The sequence below is a fragment of the Colius striatus genome, chromosome 1 (genome assembly GCF_028858725.1).
Source record: "Colius striatus isolate bColStr4 chromosome 1, bColStr4.1.hap1, whole genome shotgun sequence".
In the NCBI taxonomy this organism is placed as follows: domain Eukaryota; kingdom Metazoa; phylum Chordata; class Aves; order Coliiformes; family Coliidae; genus Colius; species Colius striatus.
Window position 1 is genome coordinate 8,678,734 of NC_084759.1, and position 16,068 is coordinate 8,694,801.

The 16,068-nt window shown below is 43.0% G+C and overlaps 1 protein-coding gene across 2 annotated transcripts in view; it reads left to right on the plus strand.

Annotated features, from left to right (window-relative positions):
* Positions 1 to 11,390: 11,390 nt before the first annotated feature.
* Positions 11,391 to 16,068, plus strand: part of LOC104554559 (putative N-acetylated-alpha-linked acidic dipeptidase) — a 29,579-nt gene continuing 24,901 nt past the window's right edge. For both annotated transcript variants that reach the window (XM_062020373.1, XM_062020374.1), the window contains exons 1-4: positions 11,391 to 11,511; positions 12,825 to 12,933; positions 14,960 to 15,146; positions 15,887 to 15,988. In XM_062020373.1, the coding sequence (XP_061876357.1) occupies positions 11,394 to 11,511; positions 12,825 to 12,933; positions 14,960 to 15,146; positions 15,887 to 15,988 (516 nt within the window). In that variant the 5' untranslated portion in view covers positions 11,391 to 11,393. The remainder of the gene's footprint in view (positions 11,512 to 12,824; positions 12,934 to 14,959; positions 15,147 to 15,886; positions 15,989 to 16,068) is intronic.

The window sequence follows — 16,068 nt, forward strand, 5'->3', positions numbered from 1 at the left end:
ACCTGCCCTCCCATTCCTGACATTCACTTGCAAAGGAGAAAAAAACATAGACATAGCAGGTCTTCTTAGAGTCACTGATTTCATTGACCTCACACTTCAAGGTTGAGAGGCAGATGGTAAATTTAACTGAACCCAGTGGTGGTTGAATGATTAAGGTATCAACAAGAGGAGGAAAGGCCTTTACAACCAAGGCAATTAATCTTGTAGTGAATGAAGGAAGAAATGGATCCCATATATCTAATTTCATCCACCCTGAAATCTGCTAGAGTCTCATTTCAATCAATTTAGTGCTTTGTCCAAGCTACAACAGAATGATGCACTTTCAACAAAAAAAGGCTTTGCAGAAGAGGGCTTTTCTTACACTGCTGGGTAGAAAAGCCAACATGACTGAATTCTCAAAGTGAATTTCTTTCTTAAAACAATATAAAATTCGTTGACTGAATATGTGGAAAGATGTCAGCATTTCCTTTTCACATACAGTTTCAGAGAACTGATGACTTCTCTTCAGAGGTCAAGGCAGGAGAAAGCATTTTTCCCCTTACACTGCAGGACTTTCACATGAGTTATTTTAAAGAATTGTTTATTTCTTGCTTTGCCTTTCTTCAGCTTCTGTCTTTAATCTGAACTCTGTCCTTTGCTTGTATTTTTTTTCTACAGTTGCATATCCTTTTATTGCTCTCTCAATTGCTTTTTTTATCAGGAGGTTGAGTGAACTTCAATTTCTCCTTCACACGGTGATCACACAAAGTTCAGGAGTCTGATTTACTTGTGTATCATTCCAATTTCACAACAGTGCAGTTTCTTCTTAAAGAGACTAGAGAGCAAGACTGCAGTGACTTAGGCCAACACTACAGATTTGTAAGCAATACTGAAAATTAGTGAAGTATTTCGGTGTCTGTTTGGGGAAAGTTCATTTGAGCCACTGGGACATGATATATGGTATGAAGGTGGAACACAAAAAGTTCCACTTAAACATAAGAAAAAACTATTTCCCTGTGAGGGTGGGGGAGCCCTGGCACAGGCTTGAGGGGTTGTGGAGTCTCCTTCCTTGGAGGTCTTCAAGACCCGCCTGGACATGTTCCTATGCGACCTGATCTAGGTGATCCTGCTTCTGCAGGGGGGTTGGACTAGATGATCTCTAAAGGTCCCTTCCAACCCTACCATTCTATGATTCTATGACATTTTTCAAGGAAGGATAATACTTGAAATATGCAGAGTAGGGGGGAAGGACCATGACACACACCCTCCTCACTTTTTGTCAACAGCAGAGATTATGCTATAGTAAGTGGAAATTCCCCTGGTAGTATTTTTTTCTACATGCACACAATGCATAACTATCTTTGTCAAAACAACTTGCCTTTGCAGTAACAGCATCTGCAAAGACTAAGAACAAGTTAGCTCATCGGCTGAATTAAGGAACACTACAGGCTTTAGATTCAGGGAAGTTATTGTAGTTTTGTATTCAGGACACAGGGCTGAGAAATCAGAGACCTTCCTGTCTACTACAGAGACCTCAGACAAGCCAAGAAAACTCTGTACTTCAGACTCAGCAAGGATTAAACAAAGCACCCTGCATAAAGTATTTCAAACTACCTGGGAGAAATGGGCCAAGTACTCTAATTTCTCTGTATAATAAAAAGTATGAAATCTCTAACTACAGAATTATCCCGAGTAGGACAAAAATTGAAACAGACACTGTGAACTTCTGGAGCAAATAGTTATTCATTACATCTGACCACAGAAAATTCCACTGAGAATTATTAGCCTCTCATTTCTGAGAAAACAAAATTCACAACAGGAAACTATTAAAAAAATAAGCTTCATACTTTGCATTACGATGCAATCTTACAACAAACACAAATGTCCACATAACAGTGGTGCCTATTTTTAACTTGTTTTTAAAATATAAAGCCATCATGTCTTGTTCACCAACAGAACTAAAATGGATCCCCGCTTCTTACTACAAATACTAAATCCCTTCCAGCTGCAAGAAAAGATCTTAAAGAATAAACAGCTACCAGACAAAATTACCAAAACACATATAACACTGATAACCACAGCCATACCACTATTCTGTAAAATTCAAAGAATACATATTGGCTAGTTGTGACTCACCATCAGTAAACAAAGGTATTTAACAGGCAATACAAGATAAATCTGTGTAGGTAAGCACAGAAAAAAACTTCTTATCCTTTGCTTCTGTAGCATGAAAAAAGAGGTTATTAGTAGGCTTCATAGCACTGCAGTGCAGCTATGAGGACAGCAAAAAATGTCAGGAAGCTCATCTTAAGGAAGCTTCAACATGACTAAATTGCAGCTGATTGATATCTCAGAGCAGAAAGGCATGTATTTTTATACCACCTAAGAGGATTTCCACGTGTGCATCATTAATTCTGTTCCATTCTCCTTGTTTTCTACACTATCTCGGTCTTTACAAGCTAAAAGAACCACCAGAAGAGTCTGTGCTTGCTCAACACGAAAAATCAATGCCCTGAGAAAGCTGAAAACAGCCATAGAAGAAATTGCCTTTCTGTAAAAGCTTACTCTCAATCCCTTAAAAGATTCAAGGCAATTCAGACGCATTGGAGTTAGCTCTGCAGTAGTAACAGGCTACCTATGTTCTTATGGTGACATTAGCACAGGGCAGCTTGGAGTGATTTAACATTCTGTTGCCGTAAAAGAGGCAGATACTCCCTGGCTTACCTTTTGCCATGTCTGCAGCTTGTCTGACTCCTCCACAGGCCAACTGAACACCATAATTAATCCAGCAGCAAACTTCAGTTGAGAGAAGTAAATACTCTCCTGTGACACAGTGATGAAGCTTACTGAATCAGTTCACTGCAGTCCAGTGAGTATCTAAACTGGGAGACAACTGACCTGTGAAGCCAACAGCAGGAATACGCAATGAAAGCTTCCTCATCCAGTATGGCTAGCTGCTGAACCAGTGCAGGCATCTTTACTTAGCTTTATCCTTCTATATGTTGATGAGATGACTGCTGTCACAATTCAGAATTACCTCAGGTCTTTCCACATGAAGCACATATCCTTAGCAGCTTTTATACTAGTTCATGGTACCTTCCCCTTCCTTCTTTTACAATGTACTATCTCAAAAGGCTATATTATTTGTAAAACCAGACTCCCTTCTGCAAATAGATGGATATTTACCTTTATGACTTCTCCAGAAGCTGAAGTGTTCCAGCATGTCATTAGTAAGCTTCAGAAGAAGGGAGCATAGTTTTACCAGTTCAGGTTGGGGAATGAACTCCTAAAGAGTAGCGTAGAGGAAAGGGACCTGGCGGTCTTGGTGGAAAGCAGGATGAGCACGAGCCAGCAATGTGCCCTTGTGGCCAAGAAGGCCAGTGGCATCCTGGGGTGTATTAGAAGGGGTGTGGTTAGTAGGTTGAGAGAGGTTCTCCTCCTCCTCTACTCTGCCCTTGTGAGACCACATCTGGAATATTGTGTCCAGTCTGGGCCCCTCAGTTCAAGGACAGGGAGCTGCTGGAAACAGTTCAGTGCAGGGCCACCAAGATGATGAAGGGAGTGGAGCATCTCCCTTATGATGAAAGGCTGAGGGAGCTGGGGCTCTTGAGCTTGGAGGAGACTGAGGGATGATCTCATTCATGTTTACAAATATGTAAAGAATGGGTGTCAGGAGGATGGAGCCAGGCTCTTCTCAGTGATGTCCAATGACAGGACAAGGGGCAATGGGTACAAGCTGGAACATAGGAGGTTCCAAAGAAATATAAGGAATAATTTTTTCACTGTGAGAGTGATGGAGCATTGGAACCGGACACCCACATGGGTTGTGGAGTCTCCTTCTCTGGGGACATTCAAAACCCACCTGGACACATTCTTGTGTGACCTATTCTACATGGCTCTGCTCTGGCAGGGGGGCTGGACTAGGTGATCTTTCGAGGTCCCTTCTAACACTTGAGATTCTGTGATTCTGTGATAGTTATTTCTAACAGAGTAACTAAGGTCACCATCCAAGACAGAAGGGAGTTAACAGAAGAGCACGTCTGTGCAGGCAATTACTATGGCCATTTCATTAGTGTTTTCACTAGGGCATAAGAATGGATTATTTTGTAGAGTTTTAAGAGCTGGGAGAGTAGGAAAGAGGATACAGATGAAATTCAAGAGAGAAGTAGGACAAAATGAGAAAGTCATTGCAGTAGGAAAGCAGCCCTAGCACTTAGTAGAAGGAATGTTATCACAGCAATGTAAGTACTCTACAGATCTCTAAGTGCATAGCAAAGGGACAAGGCACAAACCCAAGATGGAAAACTAATAAACTCAAGTACCAAAAATTAAAACTGGGGAGAGGTTTACATTGGCTTTTACCATTGCTCAGTGCTTCATGTAGGTGCAGAGGCAGCATTCTGATTTCTTTATACTCAGACCTATAGGAAGAAAGATACTTGGCACCTTGCAGAATGGGATGTTTAAGAATGGCAGTGAAATGAAAATGAGAAGCAGCCTAATTTCTAGGCCTCTGAGAAAGTTTTATATATGCAGTTTCAGTTGCAAATATGAGAAGAGTATATGGAAGGGGAAAGGAAAACATGAAATATAAACCTTCTGATTATCTTCCTGCCTTATAAAAGTGTGAAGTTGGTATTTTGAAGTTTGAAAATGTGAAGACAGAATAAAGTGTAAGAAAAGTTTTCTAGGTGAAAAGTCTTCTAGGTTTCATTTCCTGCTCTTCTGTTGACATTTTACAACAATACATCTAATTCAATTTATGCATGAAGCATGTAACAATAACTTCTATCAGAAACACTTCAAATTTAATTAGTGAGTGGTTCTATAGCATAATAGGGACCTGGAACTCATGAATTTCTTTACTTTTTTCAGCATAAATTATTTAATCTTACAGAACCCTGGGGACCCAGGCAAGTCTTAATTTCATTATTTGTATCACGACTTTGTAAAGAGAAACACAGACTTTAACATTTACAAAGCAGACCACATATTAATCCACAGTGGCTCTCCATTAAAATCCCAGAAACACAGAAAAACGTTAAAGGAGACACAAGGAGGTCACTGCAGAACAATTCCTGCTCAGATAGAACTAACATTCAAGTTAGATGATGTTGCACAGGGCATTGTTAAGGTGATTTGAAAAGCTCCAATAATTTATCTGCTACATCTTTAAGCAGTCTGTTCTAGTGCTTACAGCAGTGTTACTTCCACACTAAACTGGCTCTTTCTCCAGTGACATTTATTGGTTTCAACTTCTTTTCTTTATTCTCTAATCACAAGAGTTTGGAAGCTCTTATCCCAGTCACCTATCAAACTGGCTTTGTGACTCAGAGACATGAAAGGCAACTGAAAAAACAGCCACTGAGACAAATTTTCCCCAGTTTTTCCCAAATCTCAAACCTGAGTAAATTCACAGTACACATTTAGTAGTTACATCAAGAGCCTTCAACACAAACATTCATAAGTCTTATTTGCAGTAATGTGACAACATATTAATGTGCTGAAGGGCTAGCAAAGAATAAAGTAGTAATTTTGCAGGTGTATCAAAAGAAAATACCACAGAAGTTGATTTTCTTGCATCTGTTGTTTAAACAGTACCTTAACAACTACGTTCCTCAAAACCTTGCAAGTACAGACTCTACCTAAAATAGTCACATGACATTGGTTTGAATTGGACTTAAGGAAAACTATGTCATGATGGACATATTCCTCACTGGGTGGAAACCTGGCTGGATGGCCAGGCCCAGAGATTTTTGGGGAATGGAGTTAAACACAGCTCACAGCTGGTCACCAGTGGTGTTCTCCAGGGCTCAGGGCTGTAGCCTGTTCTGTTTAACATCTTTATCAATGATCTGGATGAGGGGATTGAGTCCACTCTCAGTAAGTTTGCAGATGATATGAAGCTGGGAAGGAGTGTAAATATGCTTGAGGGCAGCTCTTCGGAGGAACTTGGACAGGCTGGATTGATGGGCGAAGGCCAACTGAACAGAGCCAAGTGCCAGGTCTTGCACTTGGGCCGCAACAACCCTGTGTAATGCCACAGGCTTGGGGCAGAGTGGCTGGAAAGCTGCCCAGAGGCAAAGGACCTGAAGGTTGATTGACAGCGGTTGAACACGAGCCAGCAGTGTACCCAGGTAGCCAAGAAGGCCAATAGCACCCTGGTTTGTGTCAGAAATAGAGTCACCAATGAGACCATAGAAGTGACTGTCCCCCTATACTCAGCACTAGTGAGGCTGCACCTCAAATGCTGTGTTCAGTTTTGTGCCCCTCACTACAAGGACACTGAAGTGCTGAAGTGTGTCCACAGACAAGCAATGAAGCTGGTGAAGGTTCTGGAGCACATCTGGTGAGGAGTGGCTGAGGGAGATGGGGATGTTTAGCATGGAGGAAGCTGAAGGGAGACATGATCACTCTCTACAATGACTTGAAAGGGGGTTGTAGCAAGGTGGAGGTCAGTCTCTTCTCCCAAGTAACAAGTGATAGGACAAGAGGAAATGGGTTCAATTTGCAGCAGGGGAGGTTTAGATTGTAGATTAGAAAAAACTTATTCACTGAGAGGGTTACTAAACAGTAGAACAGTTTGCCTAAGGAGGTGGTGGTGTCCCCTCCCTGGAGATATTTTAAAGATGTTTAGATGAGGTGCTGAGTGACACAGTTTAGTGGTGGGCTTGGCAGTGTCAGATTAGTGGTTGGATTTGATCTTAAAGGTCTTTTCCAAACAAAACAACTCTATGATTATATGATAAATGATATGTAAAAGGTTAACCCTAACCAAAACATTGCCTAAGATTTTAATCTCAAAAAACAATAAGTTTTCTTCTTCCTCTGGATGAAGTGGAAAAAAGAATTTGACTTTGGCCTCTTCAAAAGACCTGCTTGGAGGAATCTCATGGGATAAGACCCTAGATGGTATAAGTGCTCAAAAGAGCTGGTTAATCTTCAAGCACCACTTTCTCCAAGCCCAGGATCAGTGTCTCCCCATATGTAGAAAAGCGGGAAAAGAGGCAGGAGGCCTCCATGGATGAATGAAGGTCTGCTGGGACAACTCAGAGAGAAAGCAGCCGTCTTAAGAGAGGTGGAAACAGGGGCTGACCTCTTGGGAAGAGTATAGGAACTTTGCCAGAGCATGCAGGGGTGGAAGGTTAAAGCCCTTCTAGAATTAAACCAGGCCCGGAAAGTTAAGGAAAATAAGAAAGGATTTTTCAGGTACATCAGTAGCAAAAGGAAGATTAGGGGGAATGTGAGCTCAATGCTAAACACAGAGGGTACCTGGGTGACCGAAGATGCAGAGAAGGCCAAACTACTTAATGCCTCCTTTACTTCGGTCTTTACAGCCAAGGCCAGCCCTCGGGAAGCCCAGTCTGGCAAGGATAACAGGATGGCCTGGACAGCAGAGGACTTGTCCTGGGTGGAAATGGAAGAGGTTAAAGACTTGTTGGCCAAGCTTAACACTCATAAGTCAATGGGTCCTGATGGGAGGCATCCTAGAGTGCTGAGAGAGCTGGCTGATGTGATTGCTAAGCCTCTCTCCATCATTTTTGAACAATCATGGAGGACAGGTGAAGTGCCTGAGGACAGGAGAAAGGCCAATGTCATACCAGTCTTCAAAAAGGGCAAGAAGGATGACCCAGGAAACTACAGGTCGGTCAGCCTCACCTCCATCCCTGGAAAAGTGATGGAGCAACTCATCCTGAATGTTATCACTGAACATATGAAGGATAAGATGGTTATCAGAGGGAATCAACATGGATTCACCAAGGAGAAATCCTTTGACCAACTGGCTCATGGCTAGTTTACTGTCAATCAGGACTCCCAGGTCTCTCTCTGCAGAGCTGCTTCCCAACAGGTCAATCTCCAGCCTGTACTGGTGCATGACTGGTTGGCTAGATGAGGGGAGAGAAGCACATGTCATCTACCTTGACTTCAGCAAGGCTTTTGACACCGTCTCCCATTACATCCTCATCAGAAAGCCCAAGCAGTGAGGCTTGGATGAGTGGATGGTGAGGTGGATCGAGAGCTGGCTGAATGACAGAGCCCAGAGGGTGGTGATCAATGGCACAGAATCGAGTTGGAGGCCTGTGGCCAGTGGAGTTCCACAGGGATCGGTTCTGGGGCCAGTCTTGTTCAATATCATCATCAACAACCTGGATGAGGGGACAGAGTGTACCCTCAGCAAGTTGGCTGATTACACCAAACTGGGAGGACTGGCTGATTCCCCAGAGGCTGTGCTGCCATTCAGCGGGATCTCTACTGGCTTGAGAGTTGGGCAGAGAGGAACCTCATGAGGTTCAACAAGGACAAGTGCAGAGTCCTGCATCTGGGAAGGAACAACCCCATGCACCAGTAAAGGCTGGGAACTGATCTGCTGGGGAACAGCTCTGCAGAGAGAGACCTGGGAGTCCTGACTGACAGTAAACTAACAATGAGCCAGCAATGTGCCCTCACTGCCAAGAAGGTCAATGGCATCCTGGGATGCATCAAGAAGAGTGTGGCCAACAGGCTGAGGGAGGTTCTTCTCCCCCTCTCCTCTGCTCTGGTGAGGCCTCATCTGGAGTCCTGTGTCCAGTTCTGGGCTCCTCAGCTCAAGAGGGACAGAGAACTTCTGGACAGAGTCCAGCACAGGGCTACCAAGATGATCAGGGGATTGGAACATCTTCCTTATGAGGAAAGGCTGTGGGAACTGAGGCTGTTTAGTCTAGAGAAGAGGAGACTGAGGGAGAATCTCATTAACATTTACAAGTATAAAAATAGTGGATATCAGGAGGTTGGGGCATCCCTTTTTTCTGTTGTAGCTAGCAATAGGCCAAGGGGTAATGGGATGAAGCTGGAACACAAAAAGTTCCACTTAAACATAAGAAAAAACTATTTTGCTGTTCACGTGAGGGAGCAGTGGCACAGGCTGCCCAGGGAGGTTGTGGAGTCTCCTTCCTTGGAGGTCTTCAAGATCCACTTGGACATGTTCCTATGCAACCTGATCTAGGTGGACCTGCTTCTGCACAGAGTTGGACTAGATGATCTTTACAGGTCCCTTTCAACCCCTACCATTCTATGATTCTATTAATTTCCAACATCCTCCACAGCTCAGAAATAAGAAAAATAATTTATAGTACTTTGATTAGTAGAAGATTTTCTACTAAAGCACATAGAGAGGAGAAGCATTTACTTTTCCTTGTTTTGCTTTACTGAACATTATTTGTTTAGTGAAATGGCTTTTCCTGCAAAGTCACCTACAAGATTCTATATAGGAAGAAGCGTAAAATTGTATGCATTTATCATTACTGTAATATGTTCTTGAATAAATCTTTCTTATGGCCTTTGGCTGCTGCTATTATGGATTTAATGGTCATAATGTCCTGCCCAAGCTGAAGGCACACTATAAGGCAATATATAAAATGTCTCAAAGCAGTAGTTCAGAGTTTCTAAGTGGTGTGGCCAGGTCAATTAGTTTCAGAGCACAGAACAGCATCAAACTTTTGCCAATATTCCCGTCTCAGTTTCCTTACCGTTCCTTTCCATCTTATTTAACTTGAGTAAGTGAGGCTATAAACCACTGGGATTAAATCTCTCCCAAATATTAATGGAGAGATATGGTATACTTTTGCTCAGCACCTAGTCCCATGGTGCTTAATTAACTTAATTTCCAAGTGCTTCAAAGAGAAATTAGGTGATCTAGGAGCTCTTCCAACTTCCTATGTACAATGGTGCCTTGACCATATTAATCTTGTTAGAAATATCAGAAGACTTGTCCATTCTTCAGCCCACTTAAACATTGCATTGATTTCAGCTTCCATCAATGAGTAACAGTGTTGTAGCAAACATGGGGATATTATGTCCTTCTGGGTACAGAACAGAGAAGGAAAACAGACTGCTGGGTAGGAGTACAACCTTCCACTGTACTAATTTCCAAGGTTAGGTTCCCTATGTATTATAGGGGGAAGCCATCATTCTGAGGGAAACTTGGAACACATCAGGGTTTGACCTGACAGTGTGGCAGATCACCCCACTCAACATATCACTACAAGCAGGGCTTTTACACAATAGGGTCAGACTGTGAAGGACTGTATATAGCAAGAGACTGAACTGATATCACAAACACTGATATTTTTTTAGTATCTGTCTGGTCATTTGGAGTTTGTTTCTTAAAAAGTTTCCAGGCATGCTCCTGCTGTGTCATTGGTGTTATTGCTCTTTGCAGCCAAGACTTTTGCTTTCCAGAGGGCCCATCTAGCAGTCATGTACTAAGATGTCACAGTGCAATGGGCTCTGCAGATGATATCAGTCAAAGTCCAGGATCTGTAATTCATCCTAGACTTGGGTTTTGTTTCCATCAACAAGTACAGTGGTGCAATAGGAGCAGTCCTGTGGAGCACCTGCATCTGTTGTTGAGAATAGACAGACTGTAATATATGCAGACATAGGCACAACAGAACTACACACTTAAGTGTTAAACATCAGCTGTCTTCATAGCTGGCACCAGAGTGAGGGTTGTGAGGACGAAAATCTGTGCAGAGCCCAGATGGTCACTTCTGCATGCAAAATTCCTCCCTGTTCATGACCTTAACACCTCATCCCAAATGTAATGACCAAACTGAATGGAGGGGCTTTTCCAAAATTGGACAGTGGAAATTTTAAGAAATGTAGAAGAGACACCAACAAAATCACTTGTGTACCAAGACTGAGACAGCTGAAATCAAACCAGCACCTGGAGTGAACCCAAACTCTTTGAGGTTGTATCTCCATAAACTGTAAAGAAACACTGTAAAGAAACACAGAGCAGAGAAATAGACAGCTAGCAGTCAACCTACCTCCTGGTAAATTAATCTTCAGGGCCACATAGCTCTCTGAAGAGTCTTTACAGCCTTTCAGAACTGTTGAGCGTTTGGATATTTCATAAATCTCTTAGAATAACAGTTTTTACCTTTTTTTTCCCTGACACCTGGCATGCTGGTGATGCCCACTCTGGTGTGTGCGCTGTGGAGAACAGCACAGCACGTGCCAAACAGCCACGGAGAGACAGGCGTCAAAATCATTGCCTTACCTCCTCACACTTTGTAGCAAGGTCAAAGAAATTTGGGCTAGCGGGATGGGTATCTAGGAGATGCAGGGAGAGAGGACGCAGGCACAAGGGAGGTGGGCACGGCTGCACCGACTGACGGACCTCAGCGGTACGTGGCTCCCGACATTTCCAGCCCCACCCGGGCGCGATAGCGGAGAACCGATACTCCTGGGCGGCGGGAGTAAGCGGAACCCTCACGGACTGCCCCAGGGGGGCGTCATGCGGCCGGGTTGAGGCCAATGGCCGGCGCCAGCCCGCCCCGCCCCGCCCCTCTCCGCCTCCGGGCTGGGCCAGGCCGCGGCGGGACTTCGGACGGCGGCGCGGGGGCTGGCGCTGGCGCAGTCGGCCGGCAGCGATGTGGACGTCGCTGGGTACCATGACGGAGTCTGCCAGCTCCCGGGCAGCCAGCGGCCGCTTCTGGGCTGTCGTCCTGGGAGTAGCGACGGGGCTCTTCCTCTTCGGGTTCTTAATCGGTACAGTGCAGACCCCTCGCACTGGGGTCTCTCCCGCCCCACTGCCGGCCCTCACAGCCGGGGACGGTGGCTCGGAGCCGTGGCGGGGGAATGGGCGGGCTGGTTCCCGGGGAGCGTTTTCCACGGGTGCCGAAGTGAGTCCGCACTCGGCAAGCCGATACCTCCTCCCTTCCCGCCCTTCACGCCAGGCAGGTGCAGTCACAGACCCCTTCTGGGGTCTTCAGCTCCTCCGCAGGAGAGGAGCTATTTTCAACTTGTCTTTCCTTTAAAAAAATGTGAGCAAGACAGTAAGCAAAAGAAGAGGCGTAGGGTTTGTGTGGAGGGGTCCGAAGACAGGGCCCTGCATCCGCTGCCTTGAATCAGCGCCCACCTGAAGCAGAAGAGCGGGAAGATAAATACCGGGCTGGAGGAGCGCTGGCGGGAGGGTTGAAATAGTCGGAGCAAACAGGCAGGCCCGCGGGCTGCTGCCACAAGAGATTTCCCCTCCCTGCCTCCACTTTGGTTCACAGATGGGTCAGGATGTGTTTGGGGGGAGGAAAGAAAACAAAAGAGTCACTTGTATTTCGAAATGCCTTTGTTATGTACTTGGGATTCGTGCCTTTGGGAAGCCCTGGCTGCATTCCTCTGTCACGAGGAAGGAGTTGTACCAGCAACCAGTGCCTTGCAGGTGCCAGCTCTTTACCCACTCTCACCTCCCCACCCCTTCACTCACTTGCACAACCCATGTAACTGCTGCTGCGTTTGCACTGAATATGTCCAGTCTCTGACTTAAGAATAAAAACAGATGTCAGAAACACATTCTTTCTAGCCAGGTGTTCCTCTCATCACTTACTCTGGTAATGCCTGCACAGTTAAAGGAAGGATTCCAGAATTAGAGCCAGACAGACCAAAGAGTGAGAAAAGAGTTACTAGACATCTGTTCCTTATGAAGGGTGTCTGTGTTTCTTTGCATTTCTGTAAAGCTGCGACCTTATTACTGAGGTGGCTGTTACGACTGACATCACTGACAGCAAGACGTTCTGGTGGTACAGGATGATAAATAAGATACTTAGCATCTACAGTAAAATAACAGTAGTGAGTAAATACAGTACACTAATTTATTCCCCTCAATAGCTACCCAAGTAAAGAAGTTATCTTACCGTGTGGGGCACTGCTACTGCTATCACTGTGCAGCCTGTATTAGGTTGTGACTGCTTGTCAGTGTCAAGATAAAAACACTTTTAAAAATACACAATGAAACCAAAGAGAATTGCTTTGTGTCATGGGAATACTACTCAGGTGTTTTTACTGTTGTATTTTGGTTTGTTGTACAGGGTGGTTTGCAAAATCTGCAGAAAAGAAGACATCTGTGAGTCCTCATGAAGACATAAAGGCAGCATTTATGGCTGAAATGAAAGCTGAAAACATCAAGCAGTTTCTTCGGTAAGCAGTGTGTAGACTAAATCAGTTCAAAAAAAGAAAAAGAAAATTCAAGCAGAATTCAAGCCAGCCACCAGACAGAGGATAGTGTGCTGGTAGTCCATCTCAGCTCCTCTTGTTCTTGTTTGTGTTGGAAAGAGTTGGGGAGTTGTCAGTAATCTCAGTACTTCAAGTAATGAAGAATTGGCGAAGCTCTTCCTCAGTATTTGGTGAATGATTGTACAGTGATGTAGAGATTTAGCCTTATGTGTACTTTTTCAGTGGTTACCTAACATTGTTTTTATAGAAAAATCATTCACTTCAAATTAGGCTATATGAACTTAAATCAGGAGAGACTAAATGGAAAATAGTGGAGCACATCAATGTGAAAGAGAAGAAAATCATAGCAGTATTCAAGCCTTTTTTTCTTCCCACAGCTTAGGCCTTAAAACCTTATTGCTACATTCCCTTCACACCCTGTGAAATGTTTTTATCTGTCACCATTCGGACCTTGTACTCACTTTCATGAAGCACAATATGTCTCCAAGCTCTCTCCCTCTGCACAGTGAACAGCTAGAATGGACATAGTAGATACCAATTAGTCATCTGATTACAGAGTTCAGAATAAATCTAATTGTCTTAAAGCTTTAGAGTCTTTTTTTAAAACCATGGTGGTTTTCCCAATATTTTCTTTCATTTCATCTACCCTTTAGATTGGATGATTTTAAGTATACAGCGATATGCAGTGATAAGGCACAGGGAATGGTTCAAACTTGCACCAGAAGAGGTTTAGGCTGGGCATTAGGAAGCATTTCTTTACCAAGAGGATGATCAAACCCTGGAACAGGTTTCTTAGAGAGGTGCTCAATGCCCCAAGCCTGTCAGTGTTTAAGAAGCATTGGACAGTATGCTTAATAACACACTTGGTCAGACAATTAGAATAGATGATCATTGTAGGTCTGATCTATTCTATTCTATTCTATTCTATTCTATCCTATTCTATTCTATCCTATTCTATTCTATTCTATTCTATTCTATCCTATTCTATTCTATCCTATTCTATTCTATCCTATTCTATTCTATCCTATTCTATTCTATCCTATTCTATTCTATCCTATTCTATTCTATCCTATTCTATCCTATTCTATCCTATCCTATCCTATCCTATCCTATGTGTATAGTTCTTTCAAAGTACTTAGTTTAATGGATTTGTTCTCACTCCAACTCAAGCATTTTTTTACCAGTCTTATACCCCTTCCTTATCATAGATCCAATTTCATTTATTAATACCACTGGGTGTGATATATACTTCTGGAGCATGTCAATGGCATGGTCATATGACAGGATAAGGACATCATGATGACAACCTCATTCAGCTCACTTCACCACCGGTCTTTCTCAATGGTCTGGACTATTGAAAAAAGTTACTGTTGAGACCACAAGTTGCTCGATGTTTCTTTGTTTTTCACACTACATGACTTTGAAGTCACAAGCTGTTGCTTTTTTTGTTCCTTGTTTGTAAGTCACTGTGAACTCACTCTCACTTATTTGCACTCAAGACACATTCAGAATGAACTTTTAGATAAATCAGTATTTGGTCAAAATTAATTAAAATAGTGGGATCCAAGGAGAATGTCCAGTTAAAAGCAAGGATCAGAACAATCATGCACTTTTCTAAATTTAAGACACACAAATAATTATACTCAATTCTTTTATCACTTCACCAGGAACATCAGTCTCATTATGCATAGGAGTGACTGTCCTAAGATCACCCAGAAAACAAGGACTAAAAGCAAGGACAAGAGCCCCAAGCTGATGTAATCATGCTATTCTTTCTAAGCCATGCTGTGAGGAAGATCCAAACACTTTAGATGGTTCAGGACAGACTGAACCCCTTTACCTTTATGTGTAAAACATACAAAAGCATAGATTCAGAGGATTTTGGGTCCTTATTTCTCTGAGTACATCTGGTAATCTCTAGCAGGTTTGTTTCCAGCTATCTGATTATAAGCAGCAATGCCTAATCCTGATTCGTTGCTTCTTTTTCTAGCAATTTTACACGGCTTCCTCACTTAGCAGGAACAAAGGAGAATCTGCACCTGGCACAGCAAGTCCAAGCTGAGTGGAAGGAGTTTGGTTTGGATTCCGTTGAATTGGTTCATTATGATGTCTTGCTCTCTTACCCTGATGACACTAAGCCCAACTACATCTCGATAATTGATGAGCATGGAAATGAGGTACAGAAAACATACGTTTTTGCAAACAGGGAACAAAATCACCTTTGTACACCTAGGAAGTCAGGGAGGGAAAGCTATCCTCTGCTTTGTTGATGGTGTGGATTCCTGTTTGGTTTTATAATTTGTATCTTTGTTTTGCAGTGTATGTGCTAGGAATGTTAATAATTACCCCGATTCGTATATTCATATGACATATATGGATTAAAGGAGAATTATGTAAGAGAATTACTTTATGTAATTTAATTGGTTTAAAATTATTCTGCTATTTAGAAAGAGGAAGGCAATCATGGTCAGCATCATTATTCACATTGCTTCATTATACAGTTTTGGTGATTGGCTAAATTCAGTTTCCTGAAGATTAGTTTAGGCCTCGAGATTACAAGTAATGTCAGTTCAGTACAGAGCAGCTCTAGTGCTCATAGAAGCTCTAGGAATAAGCTGAATGCAAGTGTGTTTTACCACTACAATCTAACCTGCTCTTACCTACTGTACCGAGACCACTTTAAGACACCCTGTATTTATTTGAAGAGGATTCTATGTAAAGAGTGGAGATGGGATTTAAAAGAGCACACATTGAACCTGCATACTCAAAAGGATGTCCAGTGCTTGTTAATGTTTGGCCCCTCCTCATTTAGAGTTTTAAGACTAGAGTCCTTTAAACTGCAAGTGCATAAGAAATGTGCCTGGATAGATATTTTTTCATATAGCCTTGTTTACTTTTTTCCCTTCTTCCCCACTAGATTTTCAACACATCATTATCTGAGCCTCCTCCTCCAGGATATGAGACCATTAGAGATGTGGTACCACCCTACAGTGCCTTTTCAGCCCAAGGAGTGCCTGAGGTAACAGAGGAAAATAGTAAAAGAAGTAGAAGGAGGAACAGAAGTGTAAATAAGTAGAAGTAGGAACAGAAGTGAAAATA